The following is a 15792-nucleotide window of genomic DNA, read 5'->3' as shown; positions in this document are numbered from 1 at the left end:
TAAAATAAACATTAATTTCCGCTAATAACATTAGAACGGATAAAGTAAATATAAAAAATATAATCCAACATGGTATTGTTTTTTCCGTTGTTGTTGGTGTGACTCTAATATTTGATCGATAAATATCTTAAATAAATTTTAAATTTATAGAGTGATTTTATGTAATTCTCAGAGTAAGAGACGAGTACATGAATGAACTGGAACCATATATGAATGGGACTGAGTTTTCGTTGCTCAATTATAAAAACCGTACCTCTTGGGAAGTATGTGAGCGAGGATCAGTATTAGTTTTCGGGTGATGACGACCCGTTGTGACCGTGTTATCTACTTGCCTCAAACGACATTTAAGAGCGAAGATTATCCTCACAAACCAACTCGGTGCACGTGTCTTGGGCCGTTTTTGAGATTAATAAGGACCCGTGTTGATTTGTGGGATAATATTCACTTTTAGAAGCAGTTCAAAATAAGTAGATAATGTCGTTATGGTTAAAACATGTCGGGGTCATCTGATGTCAATTGGATTAAGATTTAGTGTATTAAAAAAATAAAAATAATTTAAAATACGAAAAAAAAAAAACAATGAATATTAATATAAAATTGACTCATAGTCATACCTTAATTAATGGAAAAACAATATTTGGTGGCTCAGATTACGTGACGGATAAGGGTACGATGGTCAAACGGTCAACGTTTGCGGGCCGTCCGGCGTAACGGACAGGGAGAAATTAAGTGGCACGTGGGCGCCGACGTCAGCACGTACGAAGTGATACAGTGGTTAAAAGTTAAAACGGAGAGTTTGGGAGGGTAAAATTGGAAATGTAGTGTGCGGATTAAAAAGGTGACCTAACCGAGTTAACGGTGTTGACGTCGGTTAAATTAGTTTATTTATTTATTTATTTATTTTTAATTTTTAATTTATGAAGAAAGTCTATAAAAAAAAGCCATTTCGTTGGGAGCTTACTCTGACTCCATTACTGCCTTCTTCATCTTCATCTTCTTCTTCTTCTTCGTCATTTTCGTTCTCATTTCTGAACATTTGTGTCCACATTGAATTGAAGTTGAAGGAATGGCAATGGCGGAATCTGGAGGATGGATTCGGTTGTTTCTTCTCGTGGTGTTCATGTTGTTCGTCGAAACAATTGCCAGAGTTCCCAAAGAGATTCCTGAAATTGAGTATGAATATCTCATTCTTGCTCTAAAATTTTTGGAGTTGATGTTTTGTTCATCATAATTCTTATCTGTGTTCTCTGTCGGCGATTTCCTCTCCTTTTCTGTTATTTGCTCTGTATTTAGGGGATCCGAATTCTCTCTGTTGTTCTTCCTGGTTCGGTATTGATTTTAGCCACATTATGTTACTAGACGATCGATTTTGTTGAAGTTTTAGAGTGTTGTTGTTTTCTGAATTCGAAGATTCTTCAATTTTTCGTGTGTGGTTGTGTTTACTCAATCCCATTGCATTCATGCTGCTTCACTCGGAGATTTTCTTCTTTGAGCCGCTGAATTTATGTTAGGGCTCGTCCTCGGAATCATTTCAGAAGTGTGTTGTTGTCTTGATTTGTATATTTTGACCTAACGAATATTTTAGTTCGGTGATAGAGAAAATGCGTGGGAAAATGGAGATTGAATACTCTTTCTTCAGACTTTAATCTCTGTTTTTAACTTGTGATTTCAATTAATTTTGCAGGAATCGAGCAACCGAGATATTGCGGAGCTCAAGCAATGCATCAATGGCAGAGAGGTGAATATTTTTTTCCTTGTTCGTCGTTTCTTTAAGAACTTGATAAATGCAGAAGATTCAGTACCTAACCAAACCCCTTCCGTCGTTAATACTTAATATCCTCCCACCTTCAATTTTCTCAACTCTATTGCCAATCTCCATCGTTTAGATCTAGATCCATGGATCTCAATTGTTTATTTCGTTGCCAGTTACTTACTCGGATTCCTCTACTCCATTAACAAATTTAAAACTCCACCTAGATTTGCAACTTTTTCCCCTTTTATGTTATTTGTAATGACAAAAAGATTTTGACATTTTCACTTTTGAAAGTGTTTGTGAAAACGGACTTCTTCCGCTCGCACTATATTCAATATTCGCTCTGAGAAAAGGCCCCTTGTAACGGTTTTTTTCGCAGCGAGCGAGCTGTTCGAGTATCTTTTTACACTTTGAGCGACGCACAACTTTCAATAAATTGGACACTGTCGTACGTGATGTGAAAAGAAAAAACGCGTTGTATTATACATCATTCTTTCTTCTAGCACTCGCTTTGTGTGTTTGCCACGTTTTGCTTTATGATTTGTTGCCCACTGCTGTTTCCCGAAGTTGCATGTGCCCCTGTCCTGGTCACAATTCATTATTGTCCCTGCACAAAATCGATATCGTGCCTGTTAACTGTCGGTTCTAAATTATTATTCGTTTCTTCTTTTCTTTTGGGTCATTTTTTTTCTCCATTGGATCTGATACATGGGGATGGTAATTTCAGGTTGGAGGACGTCGAGGCTCTAGGTAATAAGCATGCCGTGGACAACCCTGAAGAGGTCGCTGCTGCGGTTGACATGTGGGTCCTCTTTTCCTCTTCATATAGATTATAAAATGTCAATTTGCACTATCTATGGTCTAGAATTTTGAGTTATCTATTGGGAAACTATCTGGGTGTGAATTAGGCTCAACTGCCCCGAAACTGGTCTTCTCGGATCAAATTTTCAAGGGAAATTAAGTAAACCTATCCATTTGACCAAATTTTGCAAACCCACCTTAAAAAGATCACTAATAATTTGCCCATAACCACTTTTCTGTTCATCATCGTTAGGTTTTCGGCTTGATTCCTGAGTTGGAAGCCCTAATTTTATCTTTTGTCTCTCCTTAGTCCTTAACGACGCCTTAGATTCCCAACTAGGGGTCCGTTCATTACTCTTGTCTATTTCATTCTGCTTTTGCCTTTTGGTCTTATCTCGGAAAAGAACAGAAAACATCTAATGTGGATATATTTATTTCTAGGATCTTGTTATCCAGTCCATGTGGACTTGTAAAATGAGGCAAATGATCTTTTAAGTCGATTTGGTTGAGTTTATTGCAAGTGGCAACTGCCCTTGAGTGGCCCAATAGGCGACAACGACCCTAAGAAAATGGCCACCAAACTTTCATCCATCAAACTGAAGAGTCCTTCACAAATTGACAAATGGGATTACTTTATTCTATGGTTCCCATCATCCCGTTCTTGTTTTGGTCTAAGTTTAGAGATATAAGAAATTTACCCCACCGACGCTGCAAGCAAGAGTTTTGGTCTTGTTATAGTTAATTCTGTAAAACTTTTATAACATCGAAGGTTAACAGTTAAAAACAATACACTTGATCAGGAGCATACGCAATGCCACTGCAAGGAGGGAGCTTGGATTCTTCTCGTGTGGAACCGGCAATCCCATTGATGATTGCTGGCGTTGCGACCCCAATTGGCAACAGAACCGCAAACGTCTTGCAGATTGTGGCATTGGCTTTGGCCGAAATGCCATCGGTGGTCGCGACGGTCGATACTACGTCGTCACTGATTCCGGCAACGACGACCCTGTCAGTCCAAGGCCTGGCACTTTACGACATGCCGTCATCCAAGATGAACCTCTCTGGATTGTGTTCAAAAGAGACATGGTGATACAGCTGAAACAGGAACTGATCATGAACAGTTTCAAGACAATTGATGCTCGTGGAACCAATGTTCACATTGCTAATGGTGCTTGCATCACCATCCAGTTTGTGACTAATGTTATTGTCCATGGTCTAAATATCCATGACTGCAAGCCCACTGGAAACGCCATGGTAAGGAGCTCACCCAATCACGTTGGGTGGAGAACAATGGCTGATGGAGATGCCATTTCCATTTTTGGGTCGAGTCATATTTGGATCGATCATAATTCACTCTCTAACTGTGCTGATGGCCTTGTTGATGCTGTCATGGGATCCACTGCAATTACAATCACCAACAATTACTTCACTCACCACAATGAGGTATCTTCACTTCATCCATCTACTCGGTTCATATTTTTGCCATTTTTCATAGACATGGCTTCACATTGTGTGTTTAATGAACAGGTAATGTTATTGGGACATAGTGATTCATACGTTAGGGATAAACAAATGCAAGTGACCATTGCTTACAATCACTTTGGAGAAGGACTCATCCAAAGAATGCCAAGGTACAATCATCTTATAATTGATCATGTTTAGCTATTTATGAGCAAGAAAACAATCCGTTTTCATCTTACAAAATTGGATCAATTTATGGATTATTTAGGTGTAGACATGGATACTTCCATGTGGTGAACAATGATTATACTCACTGGGAGATGTACGCCATTGGGGGTAGTGCAAATCCTACTATCAATAGCCAGGGTAACAGATATGCTGCACCAACCAACCCTTTTGCAAAAGAGGTACTAGATACTAATAGTTTAACCTTTTCAAAACCGCTCGAGTTTAGTAGTAATTTAACCCGATATCAGAGCGAATGGTTTAGAACTAATCTTCCTCGACATTCTTTAGGTTACCAAGAGGGTTGAGACAGCTGAATCTGAGTGGAAAAACTGGAATTGGAGATCAGAGGGAGACCTATTGATGAATGGTGCCTTTTTCACTCCATCTGGTGCAGGGGCCTCAGCAAGCTATGCTAGAGCCTCTAGTTTGGGAGCTAAATCTTCATCCATGGTTGCTTCCATAACAGCCAACGCCGGTGCACTTAACTGCCGACGAGGTCACGCCTGCTAGCATTCCGATCTCGTCGTCTATCACTTATATGTGAATTTTCCAAGTATTTACTTACAAACAGCCTTACCCAATATCCATATTCTATCATTTCATATCTTCTTCCAACTCTCTCATATCTAAAAAACAAGTGTACATTTTCTCTTGTCTCGTTGCCGAGACGATTCCCTATTCGATGTGTCCCGGTTTGCTGTTTGTTGAGACACTCTGAAATCGCTCAACCTCGGCCTGCTTTAACTTGAAAAAGACATCATTTGGCATTCAGCAAGCAGGTGCTGAAGCGTTGTTCTTGTCTTCATTTATTCCCTTCTTTGGTTCCCCACTTCTGTTCTTCCCAATCCATTCCTCAAACTATCATTGTTGCTCTTTATGTGTAATGTTCTGTCTTCTTGTTCCTATAGGGTATTGAATGATTGAGTGTTTTTTTTTTCTTCTTCTTTTTTTAGTTTTTTCTTTTAATTTTTATTTTTTACACTTTGTTCTGTTTAGTGATACAAGCTATAGTATGTTTGTCAAACATTGAATTATCAAAGCAAAAGTTTGCTGAAGATGATAGCAAATATTGTTGATATGCCCTTCTCTATCTTTCACCTACTTTTTCTCTTTTTTTCATTATTCATGGAGGGTATAGTTGTAATTTAGGAATTGACAAGGGATGTGAATTAAATTCATTTGGTTGAGTTTTAAAACTCAATATATTTTGTTCACTAATATCTTGAACACAAAGAGTTAATAGATAGACAAATTAAAAACGTATGGCCCCATCTAGTCTCATTTTCGTATTCATTTTCTACTTGAAAATTCAAAGGTTAATTCGCTCCTCTTTTCCACTTTTATTAGAGGTGGTTTATTCGATCTAAGCTACCATAGTAGGATTAGTTGAGTTAGATTCTTTTCCAAATTTGGATCACGGGTTGAGTAGGGTTAGTTGAGTTAGATTGTTTTCCAAATTTGGATCACGGGTTGGAGCTTTTATTGGTCGGATAAACCCAACTAACCCGAAAATATGATTTACAGCTCAACACAACTCAACCATACCTTACTTTTAAGATTTGTTAACGAAGAATAAAAATATTTGAGATTCCAATAGTTGTAATATATATTAGTGATACAACGATTTATGAATATTTGATATTAGGTTTTGTGATATTTGAGTTATTAATGTAATATGTAGTATAATTTTTTTAATGATTGAAATAAATCTAAGCTATCTAACAATCCAACCTAACCATTTCGTACACCTTGTTAAATATCTCGAACAAAAAGAATTTGTGAAAAATAAAATTGTTCATAAGAAACTTACTTTTAACAAGCAAAATGATTATAATATACATACTCGACTTTAAACTTTTGAAATTAACCATGGTTTAACACTAATACTAAATCAAAAGTCTTTCAAGCGCTATAATTTAATAATTCGCGTGTTTGAACGGTAACCGTCAAGGTTATTTACATTAAAAAGGAAAAGGTTAAAGAAGAAAATGAAGTAAGGTGATTTGAACTCAATTAACTTTGTAAAACAAAAGAAAGGTAGCCAATTAAATTAACTTTTAGAGTTAAAGGAAGGGCTTTTAGAACTTTATAAAAGTGATTAATGAAGTTAAGATACTCACTAAGATTGTGTTGTTTTGTAATTGGCAATCACTTTCATTTAGTGAGGCAGTTGATGATTCTTGCATGTGCCTTCCCACATGCTACCAAGTCATCATCGCTGCCCTTTTCTCTCCACCTTTATGCCCTTCCCCTACCAATAAAGCTTGCAAATTTGATACCCCTTTTCAATTTTAAAGTGGTGGGGGAGGAAAAAAAAATCAGTTAATTTCCGAGTATAGGTACTTGTAGTTGATCACGATATTAAAGAAAATGATATATATCAACTATTACTAAATTATACTCACTCTGACGAAAAAACTATTAGGATAGAGTTAGAACATGTTTGATACTTTAAAATGGTTTAAAATCACTTTCAAACCTATCGTTAGTGTTCTAAAGATTTATATGATCAACAAAATAATCCAAACAACACTATAGTGTGAATTCAATATATTGTTATAAGCAGCTTTCAAAAAATATTTGATTTTGTCAATGCAAAGTTAAATACACAATACTAATTAAAAAAAAAGTACCTTTATAATTAATAAATGCACATTGATTTCCTCTCCTTTGAAAATAGAATGATATCCTGCAGTGGTCAAATAGAAAGTCAAAGTCAGCATCAAATAAAGTATGTATACAAGAAAATTTTCATGCCCTTTGTCACAAGGCATCAAACATTTGACCATATTTGAAGTAAAATGAATTCCAATAGAAATTAATCATTTTAATGACAGAAACATATGAATATGGTAAGAACTAAGAACTATAGAGCTTGTAATAAGTAATATCTTATCCACTAAACAAGTATAAGAGAAAAGAGAATTAGAAAATGAACTATTTAATTTTGAAATCATGTTAGGCAAAGGAGGAAAAGGATAGATGCTATAATGAATGAACAAATAATGTTAGGCAACTTAATACCTAAAACTTTGAAGTGAAAGCGCACTTTCAGTTAATGAGTTTGAAGGGAGTATTCCAAAGTGTTATTATTCATTCCAAGAACTAAATTCAGTTGATGACTGACTATTCTACAGCACATTGGTAGGCTTATGCTCCACTTTACAACTGATGATAAACTGTTCAAAAGAGCACCATAGAATTAGAATCAAAGAAAGCAACCTCCCACCCCACCTTACATTCACATTCTAGTGCCACATTCACTCACATGCCTTCCAACTCTTTTGCTTTCTTTCATTCTTTCCCCCTTTTTTCTCCTAATAACAGGTAGGAATTGGGGAAAGAATTTTAAGTTGTATTACAAATCACTTCCCTCTAACGTCTTTAACGTTAGAATCCTTATAAGGTTTTGTCACATTATAAGAACGAAATTCTAACTTTTAAAAATATAGGAACTAAATTCTAACTTTCACTGTAACAACTCATGCCTACGCTAGCAAATATTGTCTGCTTTGGCCTGTTACATATCGTCGTCAGCCTCACAGTTTTAAAATGCATATGCTAGGGAGAGGTTTCCACACCCTTATAAGAGAATGTTTCGTTCCCTTCTCCAACTAACATGGGATCTCACGATCCACCCCCTTGGGGGCCCAACGTCCTCGCTGGCACACATCTTAGTGTCTGGATTTGATACCATTTGTAACAGCTCAAGCCCAACGCTAGGAGAATTGTCCACTTTGGCCCATTACGTTTTACCGTTAGCCTCACGATTTTAAAACACATCTGTAAGAGAGAGGTTTCCATACTCTTATAAGGAATATTTCGCTCCCCCTTTCCCACCGATGTGCGATCTCATATTCACCAAAGTCCAAACCACAAGGATCAAATTTGAAATTTAACGAAGAATTTAAGATTTGAAGGTAAAAAAAAGATACATCTTATTAATATAATTAATATGTATGGAATACTTCTCATTGCATAACATAAGAACTAAATTGAAATTCAGGTAAAACAAAGGTACTAACAATCTACAATCTAAATAAAGCTAACTATGTGCATCTAACATTAGATTTTATTAAGATAGACATGACAACTTTAAATAAATAAGACTTTTCAAAACCTAACATGATATAACACGAGACAACTTAATAATCATATAACTATTATTTTCACTTAAATAATTGAGGAAAGAATCTAAATGACAGCTATGTCGTAGTCTTAACAGATGGCATTTGGCAAATGGGGTCTCCAAATGAACAGATCAGAAAATGATATTAAAAAACAACAGTGGAGAGTATTAATTTGTACCGTTGGAGGATGAAAAAACAAATAGGGAAGCATGTGAGTTGGGCCCATTGGATACTACTTGGTTGTAGGGACTGTAAATAGAAATCTGTATTATAATGGACCCATTTCCATTTCTGGGCCCAAAATTTCCCCAATGGATATGTACAAGGAAGCGCAATCAGAAGGATGAATTTTCACTTTCAGTTGCAAATGCAACTCCTCAGCCTCAGACATGAACTTTAAAGATGTTGAGTTGTGGCTTCCCACCCCATCCTAACCTCTTTTCATTTCTAATTCAATTGACATTTGAAAGCAATATGTTTTATGACACTTGGTGGTGTATTTTCTTTTCCTTCTTATCCATCTTCTAATCTTTCATTCATGTCTAAGTAACAACTACTGTTGTAATTTGGAACGACAACTATTCTCATCTATCACATCTCATCTAACACAGTGTGGTTTCTTACTTGAAATTTTAAAGAGATTTAGTGTGAAATTCCACCTCGGTTGAAGAGGGGAATGAAGCATGTTTTATAAGAATGTGGAAACCTCACCCTAAACGTTGAGGGGAAGCTCGAAAGGGAAGCCCAAAGAGGACAATATCTGCTAGCAGTGGGCTTGGATCATTACAAATGGTATCAGAGCCAGACACCAGGTGGTGTGCCAGAGAGGACGTTGTGCCCTGAAGGCGGGTGGATTGTGAGATCCCACATTGATGGGAGAGAGGAATGAGTACCAGCGAGGACGCTGGCCCCGAAAGGGGGTGGATTGTGAGATCCCGCATCGGTTGGAGAGGAGAACGAAGCATTTTTTATGAGGGTGTGGAAACCTCTCCCTAGCAGATGCGTTTTAAAAACCTTGAGGGGAAGCTCGAAAGGGAAAACCCAAAGAGGACAATTTCTGCTGGTGGTTTGATGGTTACAATTAAAACCAAACTGACTAGTGTAGAAAATTCTAGTTATCAGCATTGCTGCAAAAGGCTTGGTCTGTTATACTCATGACGGGACGAGATAGAGAGAACCTTTAGTCTTCGAAATGGTATGTACAGTTAGCTTCAGCAAAGTGCGATTTCACCAGCGCAAGAGAAATGAGATATCTTGTTATTTTCTTCCTTGTGCATTTCGGCATACCTACCAAATAAAGTTGCAATCAACAGAAATATGTTAGAACTTTTATTTATAACTTGATCGAATTTGTTGTAGTGTGGTTCTACAGTGAGTGAATAATAACCATTTTGTTGAAAGATTGGATTCCAACCAAAATCATAAGGGCCCCTGAGAAGAAGGAAGAACAATTTTTCCGTAATAGAGCAAATAATGAGGACAATTTTTTAGTGCAACACGGAAAGACTCTGGAGAACTCATTTTCATAGCGTTATTTTGAGAACAGCAAAATTTTCTGAGATCATTAATGAGTAAGAAACTAGACAAATATGCATTAGGAAAGAAATGGAATAAGGAATAGCACACTGTCCAACCACTGATATTCTAATACCCGTGATTAATCTGTAGCTTCCTGTGTTAGACAAAAAAAATTATAGATTGCTTCATTGTTGATCATCATCAACTTCTTGACTGCCAAGACACCCTTGGGATTGTCTATGGTACCATTTACACGACCACTGAATTTAAAGTGATCTCAACCAATTGAATAGCTTCTTCTTCTCCTTCTGGCCTTGATTGTACTAACTTCTCCTTCATCAACTACCAAAAGCTGCAATTATCTGTCCTTACACTAACACCCAAAATTATTTCCAATCCCAGACTTGTATGTATGTTCCTACAACCAGAATTTACACTGAACTCCCAGTTAGACCCTTTAGAAGCATAATCTCACTAAGTTGGGGGACTCTAAGGATGGTCACTGGATTGCTATCATAAAAAATTGGCATTCCTAGCATTTGCACTTAACTTCAACACGAATGTTTCCTTCCCTTTGCCTTAACTACGCTCCTCTTCGTCGTTATACTTGATCAAGTTTTGTTCTCTTAACCAAACTAACTGGCATAGATATACTCAATAGCCAGCTGCAATATAGAATCACTACCTCATAATAGTGTCAAGTTTCTCAACATGGGAAATGAAAACTTATATTTCATACTCATTGACAATGATTCTTAGTGAAACCTTCTGATATTAAATTTCTCTTCTCCTCTCCTCTTCCTTTTTAAGCCAAATGCTACGGGTCGTAAGAGAAAGGGCGCAATTTTCACACTTAATTTGAAGATCTTATGTATTTGAACTTCTATAAGCCAAAGAGCCCTCTTCTTTGGCCCAAGTCCCAATCCCTCATTCATTCATTCCAGCAATCAGCAGTTGTAACTTTTTGTTTCATAGAAATACCATAAATGTCTGGAAAAGTAGCCTCAAGAGTGTTTTCCCCAGTCCACCTATCTTTCCAAGACTTTAGTCTCCTCCCACTACGAGCTTCAAAATCCAAAAAACAAAAAGAAATCACTATTCTTTGCAATTTCAAACCATTCCAATACCATAAATACCATAAATACTAGGAACCAACATCTTCCACAAAGCATTCTCTTCTTGGTTAAACCTCCATAGCCACTTGAGGAACAGGCTGTTTTCTGAAGAAAAGCCCCAATACCTAAACCACCATAATGAAGAGGGAAGGGAAGTTTTCCCCCAATTTACAAGATGGCTGCAAGAACCCTTTGATAAACCCCCATTCCACAAAAAAGTTCCTAACCATCCATTCACTCATATTTGTAACACCCTTGCGAGATTTAAAAAAGGATAAAGAATAAAAAGGGAGGTTATTAATTAACAATTGAGCAAGCGCCAGCCGACCACCGTTCGAAAGAGTTAAGCTACTCCACTTTATAATCATCTTTCAGACTTTTGTTCCAACGGGAATGCTCAAATAAGAAATGGCGGCTTTTCCACATTACATCCCAAGGAAAAAGAACTATCCAGCAGAGTGCTACCTCAATATTTATGCCAATAAGAGGAGTTTTAGTGAATTAAAGACATAAAATATGCTTCTTATGCATACTCAATTGGGATCCTGTTGTGGATGGATCTCAATGAGTTTTGTTGAAATTTTAGAGATGGAGACAAAGAAGCAGAGATCAAATTTTATACGGCAAAAGTTATCGTTTGGGTAATTAAGGAAATCAAGTCCTTCTCTTCAAGCACGTAAGAACTTTGGACAAAGAAAGACCCTTCTCTCCCTTAGAATCAGACGGGGCCTTCAATTGAATTCTTCTATAACTTTATTAAACATATATCTATCTTTCAATGACATCATCGTAATGTTTCAATCAAAATGCTAAGAATAAACAAAACTTCACCTCAACAGGGGAATTGATAAAGTAGCAACTTACATGTATGGCCCTGAAACATGACAATAACCATGTTAATGATCTAAACATACACTCTGGGAGAAAGATCCTTCAAAGCACTGAAGCAGAGGCTAGTATCTTCGACTAGAACAGAACTGATATATCTAAATTTCATTGTTTAGGCCATTTTGATAACCGTTTGGTTTTTTATTTTTGAAAATTGTGTTTTCTTTCTCATCATTTCTCTAGATTTCATTTCTCTTAAACAGAACACTCGAATTCCTAATCAATTTTTTCAAAAATTACAGCATTGACTATTTGTTTTTTACTTTTACAATTTTAAATTCAGTCTTCTATTCATCTGAAGTGATTCTTAATCGAGCTATCAACAAATATAGAAGAATGTGCACCTAGATAGCAGCCAAACGAGCTTTCTCTTTCGATATAGCTTCCGGTTCGCCTTGCAGCTCCGACACTGCTTGTAATAACACAACAAATTCAAACAAGTACACAAAAGATCGAAAAAATAGAAGCAAGTGAAAGAAAGAACGTACAGTCAAGCTTGAGAGACCGAAAAAGAAACAGAGCGCTGCTCAAGATTGCTCGAACTTCCTCAAGCTTCTTGGCATTGCCGATCACAATTGTCACTGGCCAAGGTATCACCGATCCAATTCTTGAAGCAGCAATTGTTGCCATTTTCCCTCGGCTCTAGCTGATTCCCGATCACATGATTCGGTCGAGCTCCAAGTACAAAATTTCAGTCTCGAGGCGCCAAATCTTAAACCCTAATATGGTACGAGGGGTTTACTCTCACCATATTTTAAGGTTTGGGTGGTTAGGACTCGCCAGCATCCCAATTTTGTACCTTATTTTTATTAATTTATTTTTTTAATTTATTATATTGAATCTTAAAAGGGATAAAATGGTATATTCTTCTGTTTAAATAGCATACAAGCTACCAACTAATACCTACAAATAAAAAATATATAAATTATTTTAATAATAAAATAAAATATACTACGAATCAAATTATTCACGGATTACGAATATATAAAATATAGTCTGTAACTAATTATTATAATATATTCTACTATAAATGTTTCAATTTTTATTATTTATATAATTTTTTTTTGCTAAACAAAAATAATAATTTAAAAAAATTTAAATTCACAGCTTTGAATAATAATAAATTCAGGAGGAATTTTAAAATTGATTTAATTCATAAAATAACTCTTTCAACCCAAAAAAAAACACTATCAGACACAAATATTGTCGTTTTTGTATTTGTAGATATTATTCTCTTTCAACTTTCAACTTCCCCTCTAAATTTTTAAACACAGCTAAGGAGATCCAATATTTTCCTTTTTGTACTTTCTCTCTCGAGATTTTTAAAATACATCTGTTACAGACAAGTTTTCACACTTTTATAAAAAAAAATGTTTCGTTCTCATTTCCAACCGACGTGGAATTTCACAATCCACCCCATTTGAGGCGAAGCGTCTTGTTGGCACTCATTTCTCTCTCCCATTTGTTGAAGATTAAGGATTATTGGGAGTGAGTCCCACATTGGTTAATGAATAATGTCTTTATTGGTACAAGGCCTGTTGGGAGAAGCCCAAAACAAAACCAGGAGAGCTTATGTTCAAAGTGGACAATATCATACCATTCTATAGAGTCGTGATTTCTAACCCGATTAACGGTAGGATCTCACAATAAATAAATAAATAAATAAATAAATATATATATATATATATATATATATATAATACTATAGTGTAATATTTAAGTTTTAAAAAAATATTATATTTTTTCCTATAAAATATTAATGAATTTATATTTTATTTTTATATTTTAAAATAGAAAAAATGGTGACGGAACAGACGTATTCCGGGCATGCAAAGGAATCAACATGCCGGCGTTCCACCTCCATAAATATTTCTCGTATTTCAAAACGACTTCAACCAACTTTCTGCTAACAAAATTTAAAAATTTCTCTTTCCCAGAATGACATTGTCACAGTGCAATTAAATTTAATTGCTATTTACTCCTCCACAACTTGACTTTGCCTTTGCATTTACGCCCTCCAACTGTTTCTTTTCCCATTTTCCACCCTATATAAACCCCTCCCCACTGCTCCATGCAAATTCAGGGATACAGAGTGAGAGAGAGATAATGGAGAAGCTCTTTGCAATGCTCTTCCTGGCTGTTGTTGCGGCGGCGCGTAATGTTCCCGGTGCTGAGCAGGGGCAGTTCGTTGACGCCGTTGAAGTCAAGGCGGCGGAGTTGCCCACGGCGGGTGGTGATGCTGGTCGTGATGAGAAGACTTTTATCTATGGCGGAGTTGGTGGATTTGCTGGCATGGGCGGGTACGTATTCTTAGATGAACACGATTCTCCATAATAATATGATATTGAGTGTAAGCTTTCGTAACTTTGCTTTGGGCTTTCAAAAATGGCTGGTAGACAGTATTATTTGATTATAAACTCACAGTTATTCTCTTATAAAATTATTATTAAATTAATATATAACAAATTTTATCTAATTTTGAAAATTCATTTCTTTTAATTTTTAAAATTTTGAAATCCATAATTGAACAGGTATGCAGGGTTGGGTATGCCGATGCTGGGTGGCTCTGCTGGGATCGGAAAATTTGGTGGGATTGGAGGTTTCGCCGGAATTGGTAACCCGGGTGGCCTCGGCGGTATGGGCGGCGGAGGAGGAGGTGGAGGTGGTGGAATAGGTGGTGTGGCTGGGCATGGACTTGGAGGAGCTGGCGGAATAGGTGGTCTAGCTGGGCATGGACTGGGTGGAGCTGGCGGAATAGGTGGTATAGCTGGGCATGGACTTGGCGGAGGTGGCGGAATCGGTGGTATACCTGGACATGGACTTGGAGGAGCTGATGGAGTCGGAGGATCCGGCGGCGGTGACAGTGGGAACGGTGGAACTGGCGGAATCGGCGGAGCAGGCGGCAGTGGAGACGGCGGAGCAGGCGGCGTTCCAGTTGGTGGCTCTGTTCGGCCATAAATTAATGTTAAAATGTTAATTTCCACGTGTATTACCGTGGTAGCGTTTTGATTGTGTTTGTAAAAACTTTGCTGATTTGGATGACTGCATGCATTCCACGTGTTTTTTTATAAATAAATATTTCTTTTCCCTATGCGACTTTCATTATATTTAGGAAAGATCTATAATTTCTCCAATTTTAATTTTTTTTTTTAAATCTAACCAATTAGTTTGGCTAGATTTTTAATTTATATATTAAGAACGTTTTTAAAAATTAAGGTTATTAATAAAAATTTGAAAATTAAAATTAAATTTTTAACCATATTTTAAAAATAAATTATTAATAATTTTCATCCCATTATAAATGTATTTTTAAAATTTTGTTCAAAATTTAACTGAAAAAAATTCAAAAGTCAATGTAACAAAATTATTTTGTATTTTTAAATAAATTTTTATATTTTTATTAACTTTTAACCTTCTAATTTTCCCTTTTCCTTGCTTAAGATTGAAATTACTGTCATTTAAATATTATAGAAAAATTAAAATTAATTAAATCATTTTAAAAAAATTATTAATTATTTATAATTAGGATAAATTAATTAAAAAAAACCATTTTACTTATAAAACCATTTATAAATATAATTACACTTTAGTTTAATCTGAAAATAGTTTTTTATCCAAAATCTCAATCATTCCGACTACAAAGGTTTTGTTTTAAAACCTAGTTTAATTTTGAGACGTAATAAGTAGGTGCATTCATATTATAATCGTAACTTTAACTTTTTGATTGAATATTATATTCGTAATTTTGATTTCTATAACCTTCTGAATTTGGGAGAGTAATTTATACCTTATTCACTCAACTACGCTCATATGACAACAACAAAATGATATTAACTTAGTTATAATCTTGTACTTATTAGATAATATAATTTAAAACTAATTAATAAAAAAAATATTA

At 35.8% G+C, this 15792-nt stretch overlaps 2 protein-coding genes and 1 long non-coding RNA gene across 5 annotated transcripts; 2 read left to right on the top strand and 1 right to left on the bottom strand.

Moving 5' to 3' along the window:
- Positions 1-953: 953 nt before the first annotated feature.
- On the top strand, positions 954-5321 carry LOC111800064 (putative pectate lyase 8). Its single transcript, XM_023683644.2, has 7 exons — positions 954-1173; positions 1685-1738; positions 2481-2555; positions 3355-3997; positions 4082-4185; positions 4284-4422; positions 4532-5321. Exons 1-7 carry the CDS (start codon positions 1067-1069, stop codon positions 4751-4753), a joined length of 1344 nt encoding a protein of 447 aa, XP_023539412.2. The 5' UTR covers positions 954-1066; the 3' UTR covers positions 4754-5321.
- Positions 5322-6085: 764 nt separating this feature from the next.
- Positions 6086-12675, bottom strand: LOC111799768 (uncharacterized). 3 transcript variants are annotated; one of them, XR_015422147.1, is made up of 6 exons: positions 12383-12675; positions 12239-12303; positions 11838-11880; positions 9552-9660; positions 6877-6932; positions 6086-6494 (listed from the first exon to the last, which is right to left on the bottom strand). It is a non-coding gene; the product is annotated as an uncharacterized LOC111799768 (long non-coding RNA). The 3 variants fall into 3 exon arrangements; XR_002815889.2 differs by having other exon boundaries at positions 6089-6524; XR_015422146.1 differs by lacking the exons at positions 6086-6494; positions 6877-6932; positions 9552-9660 and having other exon boundaries at positions 11691-11880; positions 12383-12669.
- A 1287-nt stretch (positions 12676-13962) lies between these two features.
- Positions 13963-14985, top strand: LOC111800920 (glycine-rich protein). Its single transcript, XM_023684839.2, has 2 exons — positions 13963-14194; positions 14426-14985. Exons 1-2 carry the CDS (start codon positions 14001-14003, stop codon positions 14850-14852), a joined length of 621 nt encoding a protein of 206 aa, XP_023540607.2. The 5' UTR covers positions 13963-14000; the 3' UTR covers positions 14853-14985.
- Positions 14986-15792: the final 807 nt, after the last annotated feature.

The sequence above is a fragment of the Cucurbita pepo genome, chromosome 8 (genome assembly GCF_057944985.1).
Source record: "Cucurbita pepo subsp. pepo isolate OVF chromosome 8, ASM5794498v1, whole genome shotgun sequence".
NCBI classification, from domain to species: Eukaryota; Viridiplantae; Streptophyta; class Magnoliopsida; order Cucurbitales; family Cucurbitaceae; genus Cucurbita; species Cucurbita pepo.
This window is presented reverse-complemented; position numbering and strand designations above follow the sequence as displayed.

Excerpts from the sequence above, each read along its gene's own strand:
- LOC111800920 (XM_023684839.2), top strand. The coding sequence starts at position 14,001 with ATGGAGAAGCTCTTTGCAATGCTCTTCCTGGCTGTTGTTGCGGCGGCG. Across the intron at positions 14,195-14,425 it reads GGATTTGCTGGCATGGGCGG|GTATGCAGGGTTGGGTATGC; the intron begins GTACGTATTCTT and ends ATAATTGAACAG.
- LOC111800064 (XM_023683644.2), top strand. The coding sequence starts at position 1,067 with ATGGCAATGGCGGAATCTGGAGGATGGATTCGGTTGTTTCTTCTCGTG. Across the intron at positions 1,739-2,480 it reads AATGCATCAATGGCAGAGAG|GTTGGAGGACGTCGAGGCTC; the intron begins GTGAATATTTTT and ends TGGTAATTTCAG. Across the intron at positions 2,556-3,354 it reads GTCGCTGCTGCGGTTGACAT|GAGCATACGCAATGCCACTG; the intron begins GTGGGTCCTCTT and ends ACACTTGATCAG.